The sequence below is a fragment of the Theobroma umbraticum genome, unplaced genomic scaffold (assembly GCF_002168275.2).
Source record: "Theobroma umbraticum cultivar Fairchild unplaced genomic scaffold, ASM216827v3 scaffold_89.0, whole genome shotgun sequence".
Classification (NCBI taxonomy): domain Eukaryota; kingdom Viridiplantae; phylum Streptophyta; class Magnoliopsida; order Malvales; family Malvaceae; genus Theobroma; species Theobroma umbraticum.
This window is the reverse complement of record NW_018397271.1, coordinates 2,089,969-2,112,137: the sequence shown is the minus strand read 5'-3', so window position 1 is coordinate 2,112,137 and position 22,169 is coordinate 2,089,969. Positions and strand designations below refer to the sequence as shown.

At 31.9% G+C, this 22,169-nt stretch overlaps 1 protein-coding gene across 1 annotated transcript; it reads left to right on the top strand.

The window, feature by feature from the left end:
- Nucleotides 1-14,700: 14,700 nt before the first annotated feature.
- LOC110426515 (uncharacterized) lies at nt 14,701-21,323 on the top strand. The gene is made up of 8 exons (XM_021441752.2): nt 14,701-15,147; nt 15,237-15,366; nt 15,545-15,724; nt 16,124-16,204; nt 16,285-16,448; nt 18,367-18,503; nt 19,660-19,775; nt 20,861-21,323. The coding sequence occupies exons 1-8, from the start codon at nt 15,026-15,028 to the stop codon at nt 21,104-21,106; spliced, it is 1,176 nt and encodes a 391-aa protein (XP_021297427.1). The 5' UTR covers nt 14,701-15,025; the 3' UTR covers nt 21,107-21,323.
- Nucleotides 21,324-22,169: the final 846 nt, after the last annotated feature.

Here is a 22,169-nt window from a genome sequence, read left to right as displayed (position 1 = left end):
TTGCATCTCTAATTTGGTCTCATTTTTCTTTTTTAATTGTAAACAAGTCCACAATCTCTCCACTAGCATCATTCTTACCTAGATATCATTTTTGCATTATCATATCCACCTCCACTAAACCAGATAACTAGGTGGTATTCGATGTAAAATCCTTATAAAGAGACCTTGGTGCTTTCAACTGTTCACACTTACTTAGAAATTCTACATTTAAAGGACTCAAATTTAAAGGACTTTTATTTAGACAAGAACATTCCATAGAATTAAATTCCCTCTCTTCATTACATACTACAATAGCATTATTTCTCAAACATTACTTATTATCCAAATTTGGACTCTTATCCCCAACATTTACCACCCTCCTTTAACAAGAATCCATTCTGACATTCTTTCCCTTATTCACACTATTTGAAAAGTCCTTCCCAATGAATCTGAACAACTTTATCTAAATTCTGACAGTCTTTTTCCATCTTATCCCCTAATTTAAAAATAAATAGATTTAAAATTTAAATTTCCTTGCACTCTTAAATCAAGGTTGAATTTTTAACCTCTTTACTCCCCTAAATTTGTAAATAATCAAGCAAAACTATTTTCCACCAAGATATCATTTTGATTGCCACCATTATTAGATTTATGTTAAATCCCTCCCCACTATGTCCCCATAGAACTCTAGCCTCCTCTCCCAGCTATTGATTTTGAATTCAAATTTGAATTTTGAATTATAGTTAAGATCTAGCACTCACCAACTAAACATGCCTTATCATTGGAGCTAAACATTCTTCTCCTTATAACATCGTGCTTTGCTCACCAATTATCACTTGAATTTAGTACCTTTAACACTTCCAATATCGAAGTACAAATTTTATACAAGCTATCACCTACACGTAATGTTGTGAAAGCAAGAATACAACTCACTTTTCTAACTTTAATAACTATGTACCCAAAACCAAATCTACTCAAAGCCATTGTGCAAGCATCCAAACTCATAAACTCACCACATTTATCCCCTAAAGTTTTATAAAGATTGTATTGTGAAATATGCAATAGAACATCTTCTATTTACAACCAACAAAAAAGTTCATGTTGCATTAAGTTTCTATCATAGGCCACTAAATTACTCAACCAAAGTTGAAAGTAATACAAATAAATCATCAATCAACACTTTCATAACCTTAAAATCACAAAGGTAATTAATACCTAGAATCCCCCCCATTGGACTAACTGTAACCTCAATCCCTTGTATCATAAGGCCTTGCTACAAGTCATCGATTGAGCAACCAGCTCGAAGGGACCCAATAACATGGCATTTCAAATATACATAGTTAAGTTTAGGAAAAAAAATCAAAGCCTCTTCTACTGACTCCAGGTGTTTCTTATGATAATAAAACATTTCCATTCATTGGTGTCTTACTACTTTATTTAAGTATGCAAGACAAAATTTATATCCCTTAATATATCTATTGTTTGGAAGCAAGTTAAGAAGCTTGTCTAATTACAAGATAAGTTAATCAGTCAAAGATGCAAAGATGAAAGAACTTAATGATGTTAGTTGATTAACATGGAGCCTTAATCAGTTAAGGCAGTGATAGGTGTTACACTTAAATGAGATAAAAAAAAACATTAATCAATTAACATAAGGCTTAACTGATTAGGGGGTTCTGGATACTAACTATATTTGATAGAGTTATTTAGTCACATTTAGAGTATTAAATTGGCAAAGTTCTTGAGAATTAGGTATGGAATTAGATGTTTTTACTTGTTTGCCTTAGTTTAGTAAATCATGTTATGTTGATTTAATTTAAGTTATTTTGTTTTAGTTTAATGATAATTTACTTTTAGTTTAATTATTATTGAGTTAGTTTGTTACTTTTGTAGGTGTGCAAATGAAAAGGGCTTCAATTGGTAAAGAAAAGTGCATAAAAAGTCTATGCTTCCTTCATATATATTTCAGTACTTTAAGCATAACTCTCATTATAAAAGTCCAATTGACATGATCTTAAGCCATTAGAAAGTTGAGAGATAGGTCTACAACTTTCATGTTTATACATTTCTCAATTCAATCTAGATCAAGGAGAAAATTGCATCACAAGTTGATTGAGTGTAACAGGGCATATTGAGAGACAACTAGTGTGGTGTCGCGATGCCAAAGAATTGAGGTGCATAGTGCCCAAAAACTAGAAAATTGGGTCCTATAGCACTAGAAAAGTGAGCTACAGAACTAAAACAATATCTCAAACACTTTAATTTTGGATTTGACTTAAATTATGTCTTTTTGGAGTTTATTTAAAGGCACCTTTAAAGCAATTGAAAGGCAATTTTAAACTAAGGGTTTTTTAAAGAAAAATAGCCATCAAGCAAGCAAGAAACTGAGGAAAAACTCTTAAGGATTAAAGATTGAAGACTTGATACATCGTAGTTTTCTTTTCTTCTTTAATACTTTTTGTGTTTTCCTTATTTTGCGTTGATGCTTAAACTTTTTTAGATGAAGTTTTTAGTGGTTATGAGGAACTAAATTTCTTACTTAGAATTGAAATTAAACCCAACATGTAGTTTAATACTCTTACTTGCTTATGATTGATAGTGCTTGAGTTCTTTATTTCAATCTTGTGATTAATACGTCTAATTGACTAGTTACCAATTAGATAAATAATGTAACCTAAATAGAACCACAAAAGGGAGTTGAATGTAAGCCTTGGATGAAATAGAATTTGTTCAATTTTAATTACATGAGACAATTGATTTCATTCACGTGCAAGGTAGGAATACACTTACATGTCATATGTAGCCAAAATTAGAGTCTAAGCTTAATGAGTTTTTCTTAATTTCAATTTGCATAAGAATATAGTGAATTGGGTGAAAGAGATATTTTTAGAAAGACCATCGAAAGAAGTTTATAAATAAATTAGAACTCTAAATTAACAATTCAGTTGTCTAATAAGTAAAGAGAGAATAGAAAAGATTCAAATAAAGTGTTAAGGGGAGACTGTAATCCTAGGGTTTTTTTTATTGGTTTTCTTAGTTTAAATTGCTACTCTTCTTGCTAGTTTTATACTTATTTTAGTTTACTCTAAATTTTAATTTGGGTGTTTGAACAAAATTAAATTGTGTTGAGTTTAGTACTTAGCAAATTTTTGGTCACAATTTCTCATGAGAACAATACTTTACTTTTCATTATATTACTTGTTAACGATACATACATTTGCATGGTAAATCTGGTAAAATTGGATGCAAAACTAAAAATTCTTAATAGATTAACCAAAGTAGCTAATTGGTTAAAGCTCAAACTTAAAGTACCTAGAAGCATCAAAATTCAAATTCAAAGTGATACTAACTGTTAAAAGGCACCAAACAAAGAAATTCAATTTTGAAGATTTCTTAATTGGTTGAAGCCTATTCCAATTAGTTAAGGATGTAGAGAAAGAAGCTTTAACCAATTAAAAGGGAAACCAATCAATTGAAAGAAGGTTGGTGAAAAACAATGCTTGAAAGTGTCTCAAAATAGAAAGTTCTTAATCAATTAAAGTCTTTTTTAACCAGTTAACATAATGAAGGAGACTACCAGATAGAAAAGGCTTAGGGTTTATATAGAAAAAAGACTTCCAGTTAAGGTAAGCTTCAATCGATTAAAGGTTCACTACCAACGCATTTGAATTTGATCATTAGAAGACAAAATAACACCTGAAATTGGTTTAGAACTATTTTCAATGGCCAAAATATGTCTCCAATTTCTAGAAGCTATTTGTCAAGTATTTAAAAGGTCTCCAACGATCAAAAAGAAATAAGAGAAGATACCAAGAGTTTGAAAAAGTTTAGAAAAGCAAAAACCCTCTCTTTTACACTTGTATTTCACTTCTATTTTTGTGAAAGTGTTTAAGTTGAAGTTTGTATAACTTAGATCAGTTAAGTGATCATTTGTACCTTTTTTTATCTTTTATTTGTTCTTTACTTAAAGTGTACAAAACACTTTGAGGGGTAGTCCAAGCTAGGGTAAGCTTAAGACTTGTTGTAAAATGGTTAAAGCTTAGGTTAGAAGCTCACCTTGTAAAAGCTTGGTGGAAGCTGTTAATTCCACTAGTTCAAGTGAAGTTGGGTTGAAAATTCTTGACTGGGAAGAACAAGGTAGTGGATGTAGGTCAGGCAGACTGAACCACTGTAAATATTGTGTTTTGCCACTTCTCTTAACCTCTCTCTACTTGATGTTTGCTAACCTCAACAAATTTTCAAACTATCCATTTTAAATATTACAAACATATTTGAAATTTCAAGAACTACCCTCAAAAATATTTTTAAGTGATATTCAACCCCCTCCAGCACTCTTTTTGGGTCTAACAAGTGGTATCAAAACCTAAACTTTTGATTTAAGGCTCAACATTCTTAGAAAAGATTTAATAGCTACACAAACTAGAAATGTGGTCGAAGGAGAATCCACAAATAAGCCTCATCTATTTAATGGATCAAACTATCAATATTAGAGCACTAGAATATCAATTTACATTAAATCTCTAAGGAAGAGTGGGATGTTATCACAAATGGTTTTTACACTCCCATTAGCATAAGTCTGATCACAAGTGAGAAAATGCCCAAATCTAAGGAAGAGTGGGTTAAGGCTGAAATGAGAAAAGTCCAAATAAATTTTAAAGCCGCCAACACTCTTTAGTGTGCCTTAACCCATGTTGAATTCAACAAAATTTTTTGTTTTACCACAACCAAGGAAACATGGGAAAAGCTTAGAATCATCCATTAAGGGATTTCTCAAGTCAAGGAGTCCAAATTCACTCTTCTCGCCCACAATTATGAAATATTCAAAATAGAGCCTGGTGGGGCCATAACTTCAATGAACAATCAATTTACCAACATAGTCTATAAGCTCTATCAACTAGGAAATTCTTACTTGAAATGAGCTAGCAAAAAGACTCTTTAGAAACCTACCAAAGAGCGAAAAACCAAAAGCAATTGCCATCTGAGAAGCAAAGGACCTTAATGCAATCACTTTCACACAGGAATTGGAAGTGAAGTAAGAAGAAAAAAAAGAAAAGCATGAGGCTAAGGAAAGGAAGAAAAGTCTTGCATTGAAGGTGACTTCACGTAAAGAAGAATTGGAGAATCTTATAAGCAATGATGATGAAAAGCTATCTATGATTGCTAGAAGATTCAAAAAGTTCATGGGACAAAGAGACAGAAGATTTGGAAGAAAAAATCAAAGAAATGATCAAGATTCTTCATGAAAAAATCAATACAAGAATGATTCCAACAAGAAGGATGAAGTGGTTTGCTTTGAGTGCAAAAAACCAAGCCACTTTAGATCTGAATGTCCACTGCTTAAAGAGGTATCATCAAAAAAGACAAAAAGGCAAAGAAGGAAATGGTGGTTATAACTTGGTTAGACAGTAACCCCTCTGGCTTAGAGGATGAGAAAGAAAAAATGGAAGAAAGAGTTAATATTTACTTGATAGTCAAAGATAAAGGACTTGAGGTAACATCTAGCTTATGTGAAATTTTGTATGATGATTTTTAAGATGAGTATGATTGTTTATATGCTAAATTTGAAAAGCTTGCTTTAAAGTACAAAGTTTAAAAAAAACCATGTGTTTAGATAATGAATTAAAGAAAATCAAGCATGATTTCAATTCTATTTTTTATCAAAGAAATATTTTCAACTTGAACTTGATCATTCTAAAATAGATTTTGGATCTTTGAAGTTGGAACTAGAGAGCCAAAATAGGCCTTGCAAAAGGCATTGGATGAGAATGTTGAACTCAAAGCTTTAATGGAAAAAAATTCAAAACTAAAATTGAACAAAGAAGAGAAACAAAAGAAAAATGTTATTTTTAGAAAGAATAATGGTGCACCTTCATTACATTCTTATGCTTGTAGCAAAAGAAGTCATTTCTTTTATGATTATTATCATAAGGGTAATGATTTCCCTAAATCGAAGATGGTTTGAGTGCTTAAAGCTTATTATGTGCTTACTAACCCCTAAAGACCCATCAAAGTATGGGTACATTTGAAAAAAAAATGAAAAATTATTTTTTAGGTTAAGCAAGAGCAAAAAGAACAATGTTTGAAAGCTCAATCAAAGGAGATGCAACCTTGGTACTCAGATAGTGGTTGCTCAAGGCACATGACCAAAAGTAAAAATTTGTTTGTCAAGCTTGATAGAAAGAAAAGCGGTAGTGCTTCTTTTCGTGATGACTCCAAATGTATCATCCAAGGAATTGAAACCATTTGTAACAGTTCTCAAAGTCAAATCAAGCATATTTAATTAGTTAAAGGTTTAAAGCATAACTTGTTAAGTATTAGTCAACTTTGTGACAAAGAATTTAAAGTTTGCTTTGATTCCCATGGATATTGACATTAACAAAGTTACATTCATAGGCTTAAGAGTTGAAAACATGTATGTGATTTATCTTAAAGAAATTGAATTTCAAAATGAATCTTGTCTTAAGGCCAAGGATGTTTATGATAGCTGGTTGTGAGATAAAAGGTTAAGATATGCTAGCATGCACACCATTTCAAACCTTTTAAGAAAGGATTTAGTCATTGAACTCGTAAAGATCTTTTTTGAAAATGATAAAGTTTGTGATGCATATCAATTTGGAAAACAAGTAAAAAGTTTTAAATCAAAGAATGTAATTTCAACTACTAGGCCACTTGAACTATTATACATTGACTTTTTTGGACTTACTAATGTCACTAGTTTGGAAGGCAAGTCATATGGCTTTGTTATTGTTGATGATTATTCTAGATATACTTGGGTATACCTTCTTGCTCACAAAGATGATGCAGTACCTACTTTTGTTAAACATTGTAAGAAAGTGCATTTCTAAATGGTTTTATTCAAGAAGAAGTATATGCTGAGCAACCACCTAGCTTTAAGGATTTTGAAAAAATTGATTATGTTTATAAATTGCATAAAGCATTATATGAATTGAATTAAGCTCCTAGAGCTTGGTATGATAGACTTTCAAAATTTTTTATTAAAAAAGGATTTTATAGGGGAAATTTAGCTACCACACTTTTCAATTTTAAAAAAAGACTTACTCATTGTTCAAATATATGTGGATGATATAGTGCTTGGAGCTACTAATGGAAATTTTTGCAAGAATTTTGCTAAAGAAATGCATGGTGAGTTTGAAATGAGTTGATGGGAGAATTGAGATTCTTGGTCTACAAATCCAACAATGTAAGGATGGAATCTTCATCAACCAAGAAAATACACAAAAGAAATGCTAAAAAAGTTTGGTGTGATGAATTTGAAGTTAATTGGAATGCCCATGAGTCATTCCACTAAGCTTGAAAAAGATGAGAAAGGAAAATATGTGGACCAAAAACTCCACAGAGGTAGCAAAACTGATTGGAAAAAGTACAAGTGGCACTTGTCAGTTCCTTGGGAACATGCTTGTGTCTTGGTCTAGCTAGAAACAAAACTCAATTACTTTATCCACTATTGAAGCTGATTACATTTTAGTAGGTAGCTGCTATGCATAAATTCTATGGATTAGGCAATAATTAAATGACTTTGGCATGTCCATGCATAACATTCCTATCTTTTGTGATAAAATTAGCACTATTAACATCTTTAAAAATCCTGTTCAATATGCTAGAACTAAGCACATTGACATTAGACATCCCTTTATTAGAGATCATGTGCTTGAGAGAGATGTTAAAATTGAATTTGTTGATACCTTGCATCAATTTGCTTATTGTTTTATAAACCATTGATTGAAGACTAATTTTGCAAAATGAAAAGAGAATTAGGAATGCTTGATGTGTATGATATATGCTTTAATGTCATGTTATAATTGGTTAAAATCACATTTCGATGAGTTTTAAGAATTCTAGAAAATGAATTAAAACTTGCTTTAATGAGAAAATCCCCTTTAACTAGTTAAGATGACTCTATGTACTAATGTGAATGTAGACAGGTAGGGTTTAATTAATTAAAAATCCTTTTAACCTATTAAAACAGTTCTGTCCACCAAAGTTAGAACAAAGCTCTTAAGTTAGTAGATCTTTAATCGATTAAAGCTTACTTTAACTGATTAAAGCTTACTTTAACTGATTAAAGCATTAGAGTTAAGAGAAAAACTACAACATGCTTTGTTTAGGTTATAAAATGAAAAAAAAAAGAGGAATGGGAACTTGGCACCCCCTCCCCCATTTAAAATGTGGATTAATTGATAATAGCTTAGTTAACCATGATCAAAATCTTCCAAACTAACTTTCTCTTTCTCTAAGCTTTAAGGTAAATACCCTAGATTTTCTCTCCACATAACACTTTTATTTACTCCCTAAAAAACCAAGAAACCTTAACTTCTCAAATTTGAGAAACCCGTGGCTAAAACTTCACTAACAAACAAAGTTGCTAACAAAAAGACCAACTGAGGAATCTCCAACTCTTTCAACTTATACGAAAAGCAAAATGGGTATGGATTGTCGTTAAGGAAGAAAGGTTCAAGCATAAAGCCAAAAGACTCAACAGCAAAAAAGTTAAAGCTGAAAGGAATTTAAATTAGTAAAGGTTCCTCTTAAACCTTTCAGTTTAGGAGCAAAGCAATACTGATAGGTTTAGAAAATAGAAAATGCCATTATATCCGATGGGAAATTTGTTGATTGTGCAAGTTTTGATGAACCCCTTCCGTTAAGTCTGATATATCTAGATTCTTTGATGAACTTAAACTAAAGGGTCTTAGTACCTTTGGGGATAGGTTTTATAGCCTCACCATAGTTAAGGAATTTATTCTATCATTGCCTTGGATAGAGATGAGTTAGAAAACCTTGATGATTTTGTGGACAATGGGCTAAATGTGTTCCTAGGTGGGAAAGAATTTAAAATCATTGCCATTGATATTGGAAAGTGCTTGAAACAAAATACCAAGTATAAGTATTCTTAATTCATTTTAGGTATGACCCATCACCTATGTGGGAAACCATCACAAGGAGAAAAGAAAAATAACCCTCAAAACGCTATGCAAGTGACAAAAAAAAATGAATAAATGAGGATCTTTCATTACTTCTTTGGCTCCACACTACATAGGAAAAGCAGTAGCTTCACTTATGTTAGTTCTCCAGATCTACGACTGATGGAATTTGTAGTAAATAAGATCCTTCTAAATGTAGCTAAATACATGATAGAAATAATGAGAGGAACTTTCTTAGGAGATAAGACTAACTTATCATATGGAAACATTATCTCTTCATTGGTTAAGAAGAAGGAAATCTGAAGCATTAGGTTCTAAGTTGATTAGACCAAGAGCAAGGATCAGGGTATCTTTCTTGGAAGTTTGCAAAAGATGGGACATAAGCTTGCTAGTAAGGAAGCCATTAAACCTCTTAAAGATGCATCAGCAACACCAAATTGTTAAAACTCCATCTACACCCCCATCAAAAATAAGTTAATCTTTTATTCTTAATGCAATGATTCTTAACTTGCTAATGAAGATTAATGAAAGGTTAGATGGATAGGTAAAAAGAGAAAGGAAAGTAAAAGAAAGAATACTGAAAATTGAAGAAGCACTTCAAAATATTAAGACTTTTCTTTTCAAGAGAAAAGAAAAGAACAAAGAACCCCTGCAATTACCTCTTCCAATGGTAAAGCTGTAAGTGAGATTCCTAGAACTTCATATGAGAGAATTGCCACAAAAAAATTTGAGGCACGTGTTTCTGATTTTGAGGTTGAAGTTGCAAAAGAAGATGTTAAGGTAAATCCTTTAAAAGATCAAGCACCAGAAGTTAAAAAGGATAAGGCAAATGATGAAACAATAATTGAGCTTGAAGTAGAAAAGAGTAATGGTCATGAAAGAGAAAGTATAGCTCAACCAAAAAAGGGAAATAAAGTTAAAACAAAAAATGGAACAAATATGACACCTCCCTTAAAGTTGCAAGACTAATAACAATAGAGACTTCAAGCTCCTTTAAGGAAATACTTATAACTGACTTCATTACTAAACTAGTGAAGGAAAATCAAGTTAAGCGAGCAAAGGCAAAAGCTAAGGTAGAACAAGAGGCTGAGTCAGCTAAGAAAAACTAAAAAAACACTAAAACAAAAGAAAATCAAGAGAGAAGGAAAGTAGTGGAAACTGAATCCACATAAACAAAACACACAAGTAGAGGAAAGAAGACAATGGCAACCAAAACCAAAGTCTTTAAGAAAAGAAAATTTGTTAGAATAGCTGAATCACTTTTTTAGCCATCTCATAGACCTACACCCTTATCCCTTAAAACAATAACCTCATTTGAACCAGAAATGCTAAAGCCTCTAAATGTCTAACCATTAACTACTAACCTAAGCACAGATGAGTTTTCCACTAACTCAAATTAAGGAGTGCATTCACGCCTTTTGGATAGATCAATAGTAGGATAAACCTTTTTTTGTTGAGGACAAAAAGAATGAGAATAAGATAAGATTAAGTATTTTTGTTTGGGCTTATATATCTGTTGTGGTGAACAATTGCTAGTTTATGCTTGTTATATATGTTTATGTTTATGTTGAAAATTTTTGTTGGTTATTATATTTGTGTGTTGAATATCTATATATAGATATATATTAAATTTACAAGAAGAAAATTGAATTTTTATGCACATATTAAGGGGAGCATAAATTAAGGGGGAGTAATCCCTCATCTACACATAGATATAGAGTTTACTTAGATATTGCACTCTTAATCCAAGAGTGTTGTATCATCATAAAAAAAAAAGAAAACGTTGACTCCATGTGTTTTTTATGATAATAAAACATTCCAATTCATTGGTGTTTAATTACTTTATTTAAGTGTGCAGGACAAAGTTTAAATCTCTTAATATATATGTTGTTTGGAAGCAAGTCAAGAAGTTACTTGATTACAAGATGAGTTAATCAGTTGAAAAAGCAAAGAGGAAAGCACTTAATGATGTTAATTGATTAACATGGAGCTTTAATTAGTTAAAGAAGTGATAGGTGCTACATATAAGTGAAATAGAAAAGCCTTAATTAGTTAGAACAAGACTTAACTGATTAAGGAGTTACTGGACGCAAAATTGAGAGTTCTTAATTGGTTAATCAAAGGGGTTAATTGGTTAAAGCTTAAACTTGAAATACCTAGAAGCACCAAAATTCAAATTCAAATTCAAAGTGATATTAATCGCTAAAGGGTGCCAAATGAAGAAATTCAAATTTGAAGATTTCTTAATCAATTGAAGCCTATTATAATCAATTAAGAATGAAAGGAGAAAAGTTTCAATCAGTTAAAGGGGAAATTAACCAGTTGAAGGCAGGATGATGAAAAACAATGCTTAAAAGTGTCTCAAAACAAAAAGTTTTTAATCGGTTAAAGTCCTTTTTTCACTAGTAAACACAATGACAGAGGCTGTCAGACAAAAACAGCTTAATCGATTAAAGCTCACCTTTAACCAATTAAACGTTCACTGTTAACATATCTAAATTTAATCACTAAAAGACAAAATAATAACTAGAATCGGTTTAATATTGTTTCAAATGGCCAAAATCTATCCACAATTGCTAAAAGTTGTTTTTCAAGTATTTAAAGGGTCTCTAACGATCAAAAAGATATAAGAGAAGATATTAAGAGTTTGAAAAAGCTTAGAAGAGTGAAAACCTTCTCTTTTATGTTTGAATTCCACTTTTATCTTTATGAAAGTGTTTGAGCTGAAGTTTGACCCACTTAGATCAGTTAAGTGATCATTTGTACCTTCTTTAATTTCTATTTTTTGTTTAATTAAAGTGTGCAAGACACTTTAAGGTGTAGTCTGATCTAGGGTAAGTTTAGGACTTGTTGTAAAAAGGGTTAGAGCTTGGCTTAAAGCTCACCTTATAAAAGTGTGATGGAAGCTGTTAATTTCATGAGTTCTAATGAAGTTGGGTTGAAAATCTTTGATAAGGAATATCAAGGTAGTAGATGTAGGTCAGGTAGACTGAACCGCTATAAATATTTTTTTTGTCTATCGTAATGTGCAAGTCTAGGAACCCAACCACTTGATGTGAAATGGACTCACCACTAATCTTATTGTTGAGGTGCGATTGGCGACCTATTTGAGTCTATTTCTTTAAAATGTTATCTTAAGTTTAACTTAAGTTCATTTTAACAAAATAGGCTTCGATCTATGGAATAGTGTTTTGGATCAAGAGTACAATTAGGCATGAAAAGGTATTAGCACTCTCGTGACACTTTTTTAAAAAACAATACCAATTAATCTTGTGTTATCTTTACTTAGTCTTAATTCTTGATTTTTTATCCTATTTTCCTTAATTATAATTTATTATTCTGTTTTTTATTTTATTTGCGACCTAAAATCCATTATTTGATTTTACGAGTATAACATGCACATGATACAATTATGGAATGCATGGCAAGAATCTCGATAAATGTCAAATGAAAATTTTTTATTAAGAATATTTCTTGAATCTGCCCATCATACTGGTGGGACTCGGGATAATCTCTTACTTAGAAAATTATTCGAGAAAACTCACCTTCACAAGCTTGTTCAACAAATTCCATCATTGGGGTAATTATTTGTAAGTAAAAACAATATTTTTGCGAATGTAAATCCTAATACGAGTAAAGAACTATTTATTAAGAACATTCTCTAAGCCATTCCATCATACTGGTATGACCCAAAGATATTCTTTCACTTAAAGAATTTTCCAAGTGAACTCACCTTCGTAATGTTTTTCGAAAAGTTTCGTCATTGGAGTCTTGACTCCTATACAAAATATACTGAGATGCTATGACATTTACATAATGCAATGATGGTGTATGATAGATTATAAATTTCAATATTAATTTTTATTCATACCCTATGTTCATTATTATTATTATTATCATTTTCTATTTTATTATTTTTATTTTAGGCTTTTTCTATTTTATTAATGTCCTTTCTTGTTAATATTTTAAAGAAATATTTATTTGGATTAAAATATTAATATTTAAAATTAAAACCCTTCCATCATAGTGGTGGAGTTTTAAAATCAAATTCTTCACCTAAAAAAATTAATCCGAGATTGCAACTCTTTGCGTCGAAGACAAATATTCCATCATCGATGTAACCCAAATATTGTATTTGATATTATTATGTGTTTTATTTTTAAAAGCATGAATATTCTATATATTTTTTAAAAGCTTGAATATTTTAATTTATTACTTTTATTTCTATTCAACAACATTCCAAATTTTTTTATTAATTAATTTAAAATATTATTTAGATTATAAAATATTGAGACTTAAGATTAAGACCCTCCCATCATATGAATGGAGTTTAAATCAAGTCCTTTAAATTTTAAAATGTAAATATTCTACTTTATCAACATTATATATATTTTTATCAATTAACCCTAAATATTATTTGTTTTCGTGATTGAGCTATGTATTTATGCTTGTTCTTTTGTATATATACTTATAAATATTTTCCTTACTCATCTAGCACTCCATATAACAAACTATTTTACTATTTATTATTACCATTTTTTTATGAATTTATTATCACCACACTAATTGACATAACCAACAAAACATACTAATTTAAAAAAAAATTATGTAAATAATTAACTCAGATCCAATAGCATCAAGAATCCATACCAAATGGAACCTAAACAAGTCAGAAAATTTGTTGAACCCAATAACACAAGTTTAGGCTCGGGACAACCAGATCTTCTCTGGGCCCTTTTCTTTTCTTCTCCAAGAGGGCCAACCCGGCCTGACTTCTTGCCCTTTCTTTTCTTTTTTGTTGTCATCAAAATGACCACTCCCAAAATCGAAAACCAACAAAAGCTATGGCTGCCTTCCCCTTTTGTTTTACTTTTTTATTTCCATATTTATATTTGTATTGTGGTTTTCTGAGGCTGATACCTTGTAGAATCTAGGATTTCTAAGATTTTTGTTGTCATTTTGCTAGGGGTGTTGTGATTATTAGAGAAAAATTTTTCTCTCTTCTCCCTAAATTGTTTTTTCGCCTACAATTTTTAATAGAGAAGCTCTTTTTTTTTTCAAGTAAAAGAAACCTTTCCTTATGTTTTTTAGGGTATTTCTTAGAATCTTTCAGTTAATTGCAAATCCCTTTAAATTAGCGTTATTTGATTTGAATTTTTTTTAAATCAATCTCAAGAATTTTAAAAACTTGACAGAAGGAGGAAAGGTTGATTGCAATGACAATCGACAATTCCTTTTTTCCTTTTTTCTTTTTAATTTTCTTTACGCGTTTTACAGCCTCTTTGAAGGATCTAAGTAGACCACGGTCTACTATTGGTTTATAAAAATATGGTAAATAAACGGTAGAGCCATTTTTCTCCCCGCTTATTTGCCTCTTTAAACAATCAAATTATATATATATATATATATATATATATATATTATTTCGTTCACGTCAATCCATGCTTTTTTTAAAAAAAATTTACACTATAGGGTGATGAATATATTATGTATTCTATTAGACAATCAAAATTTTAAATATAGCAAATCAACTTTTTTGACAGATGATAAAAATGAATAAGGTCTTGAAATTATCATTGTTTAATGAACTTTCTTTTTTGAAAAAAAGATTGTATTTATTGATTGAATAGATGTAGATGTAGTTGATAAATAAATAAATTTAGACACTATATATCCTACATATTATGAAGATAGACTGTCCACGTAATCACATAAACGTTCATATAAGATTTCATATCCCTTGCACTTTCTTATATAAGATATAACTGTACATATAATGTTTAATATAAAAATAAAAAAAAAGATGTTGTTTTTAAAAATTAGTGTAATAATTTCTACTAATTATTAATGACAATTATAAAATTATTGTATTCATATGTTTTTCACTTTTTTTAATAAAAAAAAATGCAAAAACAGAATTTGGACAACAAAATCCAGGCTCTTCAATTTGATTCTAACCCGGTCTCTTCCTTCACACATCTCTTATTCAAACCCACTGTGCTGTGCTGAGGTTCGTCCCCAGATGATTTTTGGACTCTAAGAGTCGCTTTTAATTTCCCTCTGTCACCTGATTCAGGTGGAGGTTTGTTTAAAAATTAATCGAATAAATGATAGCGGCAAGGCGTGTTGATAAGATATCTCGCATGAAAGGTACTCCCGCCCTAAAGGTGGTGACCACCGTAATCGGAGGCGGAGCCAGCCCTTCTTCTTCTTCGCTGAAAGCTCTCAAGTAATCGCTTACGTTAGTTTTCCAATTTCATTCTGATACTTTATAAGTACTAGTTTTATTCTCTTCTCCTCATTCTCCTCTGATTGCAGCAAGGAGTCATTGCTTTGGAGAGAATTCTTATACCCTAAAAATTGGCTACTTGGTAATAATAATCGTGATCCTGGCTATTCGTCAACTTACCATTACAGCTCCATTTGTAATCATAGACCCACAAACAAGGTGAGTTCGATTCTTTTAAAATTTTATTCTTTTAAGTGTAGTTTGGTTTGGGTGTGATTTCTTCCGTTTCCATGTTTACTTGTTTCTTGTATTTGTTTTGCCTTGTTTGTTTGTTTTGCTGTGAAGATAGAGAATGTCTTGTCTTGTTACTCACTCTATAGCCTATACTACACTCCAGGTTTTAAGAAACCTGCCAGGATATGTGAAGATTGTGGAGGTTGGTCCAAGGGACGGATTGCAAAATGAAAAGGAAATAGTACCAACCACTGTAAAGGTCCAGTTGATAAAAATGCTAGTTTCTTCAGGATTGACTGTTGTCGAGGCAACAAGTTTTGTCTCGCCAAAATGGGTTCCACAGGTTAGTGTGCCTTTGTGGTTCATGAGAGTTAATCCACCTCTTTGCAAATAATGCTTCCATTTGGCATGTAAATATGTGTAGAGTTGCTTGTAATTCTCTTCAGTCATGAGTCTGCAATTTGATCTGCTTTGTTCTGTCAATCTTTAATGTTTAGTAATTATCTACATCTCATGCTTTGTTAATCATATATATATATATAAATATATTGTTTGCTATTTTTCATGCTTTAATCTCTGTGGTATGATGCTTCTCACTCTTCTTTTTTTTCTTTCTTAATATGATGTAATTTATCAATCAAACTTTAGGATCAATTGATATCATGCTCATCTTTGAAAGGGAATGTCTTCTGTGAAAAAGGAAAAACCACACATCCTGAGCTAATTCATGATTCAATTACAGCTGGCAGATGCAAAGGATGTAATGGATGCAATCCGGAATATTCAAGGAGCAAGATTTCCAGTGTTAACGCCCAACCTTAAAGTAATTTATCTCTATAGAGAAAAATATTTCACTTAAGAATTTGTGTGAGTTTGTTGATAACATAAAATGCTTTCTTTTAGGGTTTTGAAGCTGCTGTTGCAGTTGGAGCCAAGGAAGTGGCCATCTTTGCCTCAGCTTCTGAGACTTTTTCTAAGTCGAACATAAATTGTAGCATTGAAGACAGTCTTGCTCGTTATAGAGATGTTGCTTCTGCTGCCAGAGAGCTCTCACTTCCAGTTCGGGGGTATGTTTTCTAAATAGCATTGGAATGACTAAGATTCCTTTTTATTTTTTTCCCTTTTTGGGGTTGGCTAGTAGAGGAAAGAGAGTTAAAGAGTATCTTCTTTTTTGGCAGTGAACTATAATAAAAATCTAATTTCAAGTCTCAAATGCTTTAGCAATCAACTAGTTATGCTAAGCGTCATATCTAATGCTTACTCCATAGCTAAGAAACAATTTAGATAACCAACTTGAAACCTGAAATATTAAATGTCAGAAAATCATTCTTCTAACCTCAAAATAATAAATCAGGTTAGTTATGGCCTCCAGAGTGCTAGGTTAAGAGTTATGTGACCTATTATTCCCTTTAGAAAGCACTTTTCAAGCTGGTTAAAGGTAGGCGGAGGAAAGGTTGTTCTTGTTTCCTGTACCCTCCCTGTAGTATTGGGTTTTAAATTACGCTTCCTTTCATGTAGCATTGACTTTAGAGACAGATTGAATATTTTTCAATAAGGTATGTGTTTGGACTTTTCAGTGTGAATTGAAAGTTACTGCAGAATTGCTAGCAATGCAAGTAACACCTTAGTTACCCCAAAGGAAGAAACAGGCGAAATTTATCGGGTAAATGCTGCATTTTCAGAGGGATAGGACACTGGTTGCTGTTGAGTAATACTTTTAAGTATTGTTGGTCCTTAGAGTTGCAAAAGCATCTTGAAATTTGGCTAAAGAGACATTCAAGTTTGGCTTTATCTGCAACTCAGCATTATTTTGAGTCAGTCAATGTCTCAAACGATAAAAATTGTATAAATTTACAACAAAATGTTTCCTTCAAATCTACTGTTGAACAAGAGGAGCAGCCTGCTAAAGATCACACTTCAAAAGTGTGAAGAATAGACATGCATTTTGGTTATCTTGTGGCTAGTGTCATTTCTCCCTTTTGAATGTACTTTGAAACTTTGATAATCATTTCTCTTTATGGATTATATCCTGAAGAAGTTCTTAATTATGTCTTCTCTAATTCTGGAATCTGACTATGGCATCCTATGGTAGCACTGCTCCCATGCAAGTTCCACTCCTTGAAAGTATCCTCCTTAAAAATGACAACATTAAAGTTCCCTTCTATCACATTTTGGTCATAGTTCTCTAGGGATTTGACACTTTATATATCAAAACAGACTGTTGTTAATGTGAACAAATGTGAGACTGAAGTAAAAACATGGAAGGATGAAATTTGTGCACATCTGTCCTGTTGTTTATTTTCAAATTGACTTAACCAAGAACAGATAACGTGAACATAACCAGTTAACTAGGTATTCTAGTTTATCCTGAAATGAATGTGGTTTTGAATTGAGTGAGGAACTTCAGCTGTCTGTAACTGAAAAATCCAACTTTTGAGGACAGCCATCTCAGTCTTTAATTGCTAAGAAATAGTATATAAATTGGACTCAACCATGTATAGATGTCAAGTTGCAAAATTTCAAATGTTGTAAATAAGTACATTTAACTCTCTTTATGAATAAGGTTGTAAGGTTCAGCAGAAAAATTTGTAAATAAAATGGATTTTGGTGGATTGGATTGAGCCTTAACAAGTAATAACTTTCAAATTTAGAGATACCGTGGAATGAAAAAGTGCACTCCTGAATGAGATCGTATTGTTTTATGAAAATAAACAATGTCCATGTCATTTATTTGTGTCCATAGATAGTATGAAAACTGCTTTTTTCATTTTTTATATTTTAGACTTTGCTCAAAGTAGTATTAGAGCCTTTTGGTTGCAAATATATGGTGTCCTTTTTGTCTGGTGATTATTTTAAATAGAACTTTCTTAGGAAAAATCAGTTATAGGTTTGAAAGTTTTTCAATTAGCATTACTTTTTGTTAGCAATAAGCAGCATGATGTATTTTACTAATATGACCTTCCTAGCACTTCCTGATCTTCTCAGATATATATCCTGTGTTGTTGGTTGTCCGGTGGAAGGAATGGTCCCTCCATCAAAAGTGGCATATGTGGCTAAACAGCTCTTTGATATGGGTTGCTCTGAAATTTCCCTTGGTGATACAATTGGTGTTGGTACACCTGGTAATGTGTAAAGTTATCTTCTGATAGTAATTCCTTAGTGTTTTGATATATTCCATTAAGTGTCCCTCCCAGAGTCTCTTTGGTGCATATGTTTGTTTGTTTGTTTTTTTTTTTTTTTTATTGGGGGGTTGGGGGGAGGGTTGTGATGGTGGTAGTGGAAAGTTTAGGACATGGTGGTTATTTATATTTATGTACGCAGATACATGCTTTGGCATGCACAAGTACATACATACATTAGGAAATGCAAGTAGGAGCTTAGATGATCAATGGCACATTTATCATGAACATCATTGGGGTGACAAGCATTGTCAGAAGATCATTCATACATAAGGAGGTGTGAGAGTTGAATTTGGAGGCTTATGTAGTTCAAAGGCAGTGAGCTTCATAATGCTGTGAATAAGAATTCTTTGGGCTTATTAATGATGAGTTCATGGTGGACTTTTGCTAATGGTTAAGATCCCACTTGCAAAACCTTGTTATAAGGACATCAAATGCACTGGATGGACATAATTGATGATTATATCATGCAGCCATTGAATTGTTTCTATTCTTTGTCCATTTAGAAAAGAAAATTTCACGAACAAAAGTGATAGTTTGCTTTTGGCTATTGACTTTGGAACACCTCTTAAAGAAAGATAATAATACAATTTTAAAATAATATTTTCATTTTTTTTCCATTTATTATTTGAGATTATTAGTTGAAGGAGACACTCATCTAGATGAATATATCCATTCTGGTACTAAGTTAGATAAGTGTGGATAGCAATGTAGAGTTACCTTGTTTTATCTTTTTATCAGAGATAACACACAGGACTACTGTTCTCATATGGAAGAGTTTTGAAACATTTCTTCTGTGCCAAATGGAATCAGTATTGGCTTTTTAACATAATTTTATCATATTCTCTTGATAATTCTTTGACCTATTTGGAGAATTGTATAATTAGTTGTTTTAATTTGGCATTTTATTGATCAGTGGAAACCATTTTTAATAATGCCTATGGTGATCCATCTTTCTCTTCTTGACTAAGCTTGTATATTCTAGAGCCTTATTTGAAATCATTCTCTGATAGACTTTGACCTTTATGTGCAATAATTTCATAGTTGTTCAGTTTTGGCTTAGATATGGCTTCTCGTCCTTTTTTCCTTCTCGGTACAGGTACTGTCATTCCAATGCTTGAAAACGTTATTCATGTTGTCCCAATTGATAAGCTCGCTGTCCATTTTCATGACACTTATGGGCAAGCTCTTTCAAATATTCTAATATCGCTCCAAGTAAGCAATCTTCTCAAATTTTCTGCTTTGACATTAAGCTGCCAACATGAAGGATATGTTTGTTTTAATATGACTGAATTTACATTACCTTCTTTGCATTTTGGTTTTTGACCAACACATTGGTCTAACTCATATCTCTTGTGTTACTAACGGTTATTTAGCAAGCTGCTTTTAATGATGCTTTAGATAGATTTTTTATTAGTAAATAGGAAACTATGAATTGAATTTGTGATATTATTGATTGTTCAATGGCAATGCGAATTTGTTTCTGGTTTAAATTATGAGCAAATCCTTATGGTGAATGCATCTCGATAATTTCTCTTTTTTTTAGGCTGCTATGCATGAATGTCTTTCTTTTTCTTTTTCACTGAAAGGTACAATATCTGTATGCATCTCTTTGATCTGTAAAGAGATCTCATTGTTGGTTTCATGGCCGTGCTGATAAGATATATTTGAAAACTGTGTTCCTCAACATTATTGCCGTAGTTTAGCAAGGATTAAGATTTTATTTACGGGCATGGACTCTGTTGATCATTTTCTTCATACATGGTTTTAAAGCAATAAAATTAATGTAAAAGGTGCATTTTAGGAAATAGGTTTTAGGTTTTGCCAGTTAAAGAAAATGCAATAATTGTGTTTAAGGTAGATCAAATGTTACTTACACATTGATTTGGATTTACTTAATTAGTTTTTTTTTTCTTTGTAATATTAATAGAAACATGATGTATCTTGTAGGTTTAATGATTTTGCAGTTGTATAAAATGTTGACAGCAAGGTTAAAGACAGATGAAAAACACATAGATCTCGCTTTACTTCATTTCTTGCTTTTTTCTTCCCTCCCAAGGTCATACTCTACTCTCTATTTGACAAATTTTGGCCAATATTCTACAGTCTTATTTTATAGTTTATTGGCCAAAATTTTTTGAGAGTCACTTGTTTGTCATAGTTATGCCTGCTTAACATTATTGTCGTGATAAAAGATATTAGTGTGCTCCATCTAGTGACCTAATATTTAAAATTTTCAGATGGTCTAGGAATGTTATGAAGCACTTTAAATATTTCAATAATTTTTATTCCCTTCACAGATGGGGATCAGCACTGTGGATTCATCTGTTTCTGGTCTTGGAGGTTGTCCATATGCTAAAGGTGCTTCAGGAAATGTTGCCACTGAGGATGTTGTTTACATGCTCAATGGACTTGGAGTAGAGACACGTGTGGATCTTGAAAAACTCATGTTGGCTGGGGATTTTATCTGCAAGCATTTAGGGCGGGCATCTAGTTCCAAGACAGCAGTTGCCTTGAGTAGTAAGAAAGCTAACTCCAAGCTTTGAGGTACAAGAGCTAGAAAACCTTATAATCTTATACTGTAAAAATTTGTATGTATGCTGAAAAACCATATTCAGTTGCATGCTTTTCCAGTTGGATCAATATTTTTTAAAATATTTGGCAAAGCACACAAATTTAGTCCCAATGTGAACTCTGTAGCTAAAAGTAAAACTGTTATGGAATAAAGGTTCTTGCAATTCAAGAGCACACATCTATTTGATCCTTGAAGTGTGTTATTCTGAGTTTTCTGTCACATGCATATCCTTATCAATTTAATGGCAAGATCCAAATTGGAGCATTGTTTTCCTCGAACATAATTTTGTTGCATTAGCATTTGAAAATTAAATTTATATTGCTCAATCTTGGTTAGAAAATAGTGCACCCCTTGATCATTTTTATTTTCAATTGCCACATGGGAACCACATTGGTGCCCTATGTTTAAGCTCCCAGCACATGTTAAACATTCATAAGCAACTAGCTTGGTGCCACATTGTCTCGTTCTATGAGACACACTAATGAGGGAATAAACTTTTAGCATGCAGATTTTTATTTTCTTTTTTTTAAAAAAAAAAAATGAAATGGCAGACGTTGGGCTGTAGGCAACCCATGATTTCTGTGAGGCGTTGTTTGAGTTGGAACAAATTTAGCATGAGTTATAATTGCTGCAAAGGTTGAAGGCAAGTGCATTTGGGCATCACTTAATTTGACAATTAAAAAGAAGTATGACAGTTAACCATTTATTTTGGAATGATAATTGTATATCTTAGTAATGTTTGGTAGGAAGGAAAGAAAATAAAGGGTATGTGTTGAGGAAGTGGGCTTCATGTCTTGGACCCAATGTGGTGAGAGCTCTACAAGATACAACACTAAAAGGGGGCACTGAAATAATGTTCTAGAGTCCCTTCTTTGACGCTCAAGTTAGTGGACAAAGCAAAGAAAGGGTAGAGAGAGTGAGAGTCTTGCCTTAAATAGCTCATATATTCCTTGTTTGGGCTTCAGGGATCTAGTATGAGAGGTTTGGATGATGCCGCATGTCTTAATAGTGGTAGGAGACATGGTTTGGCTCGC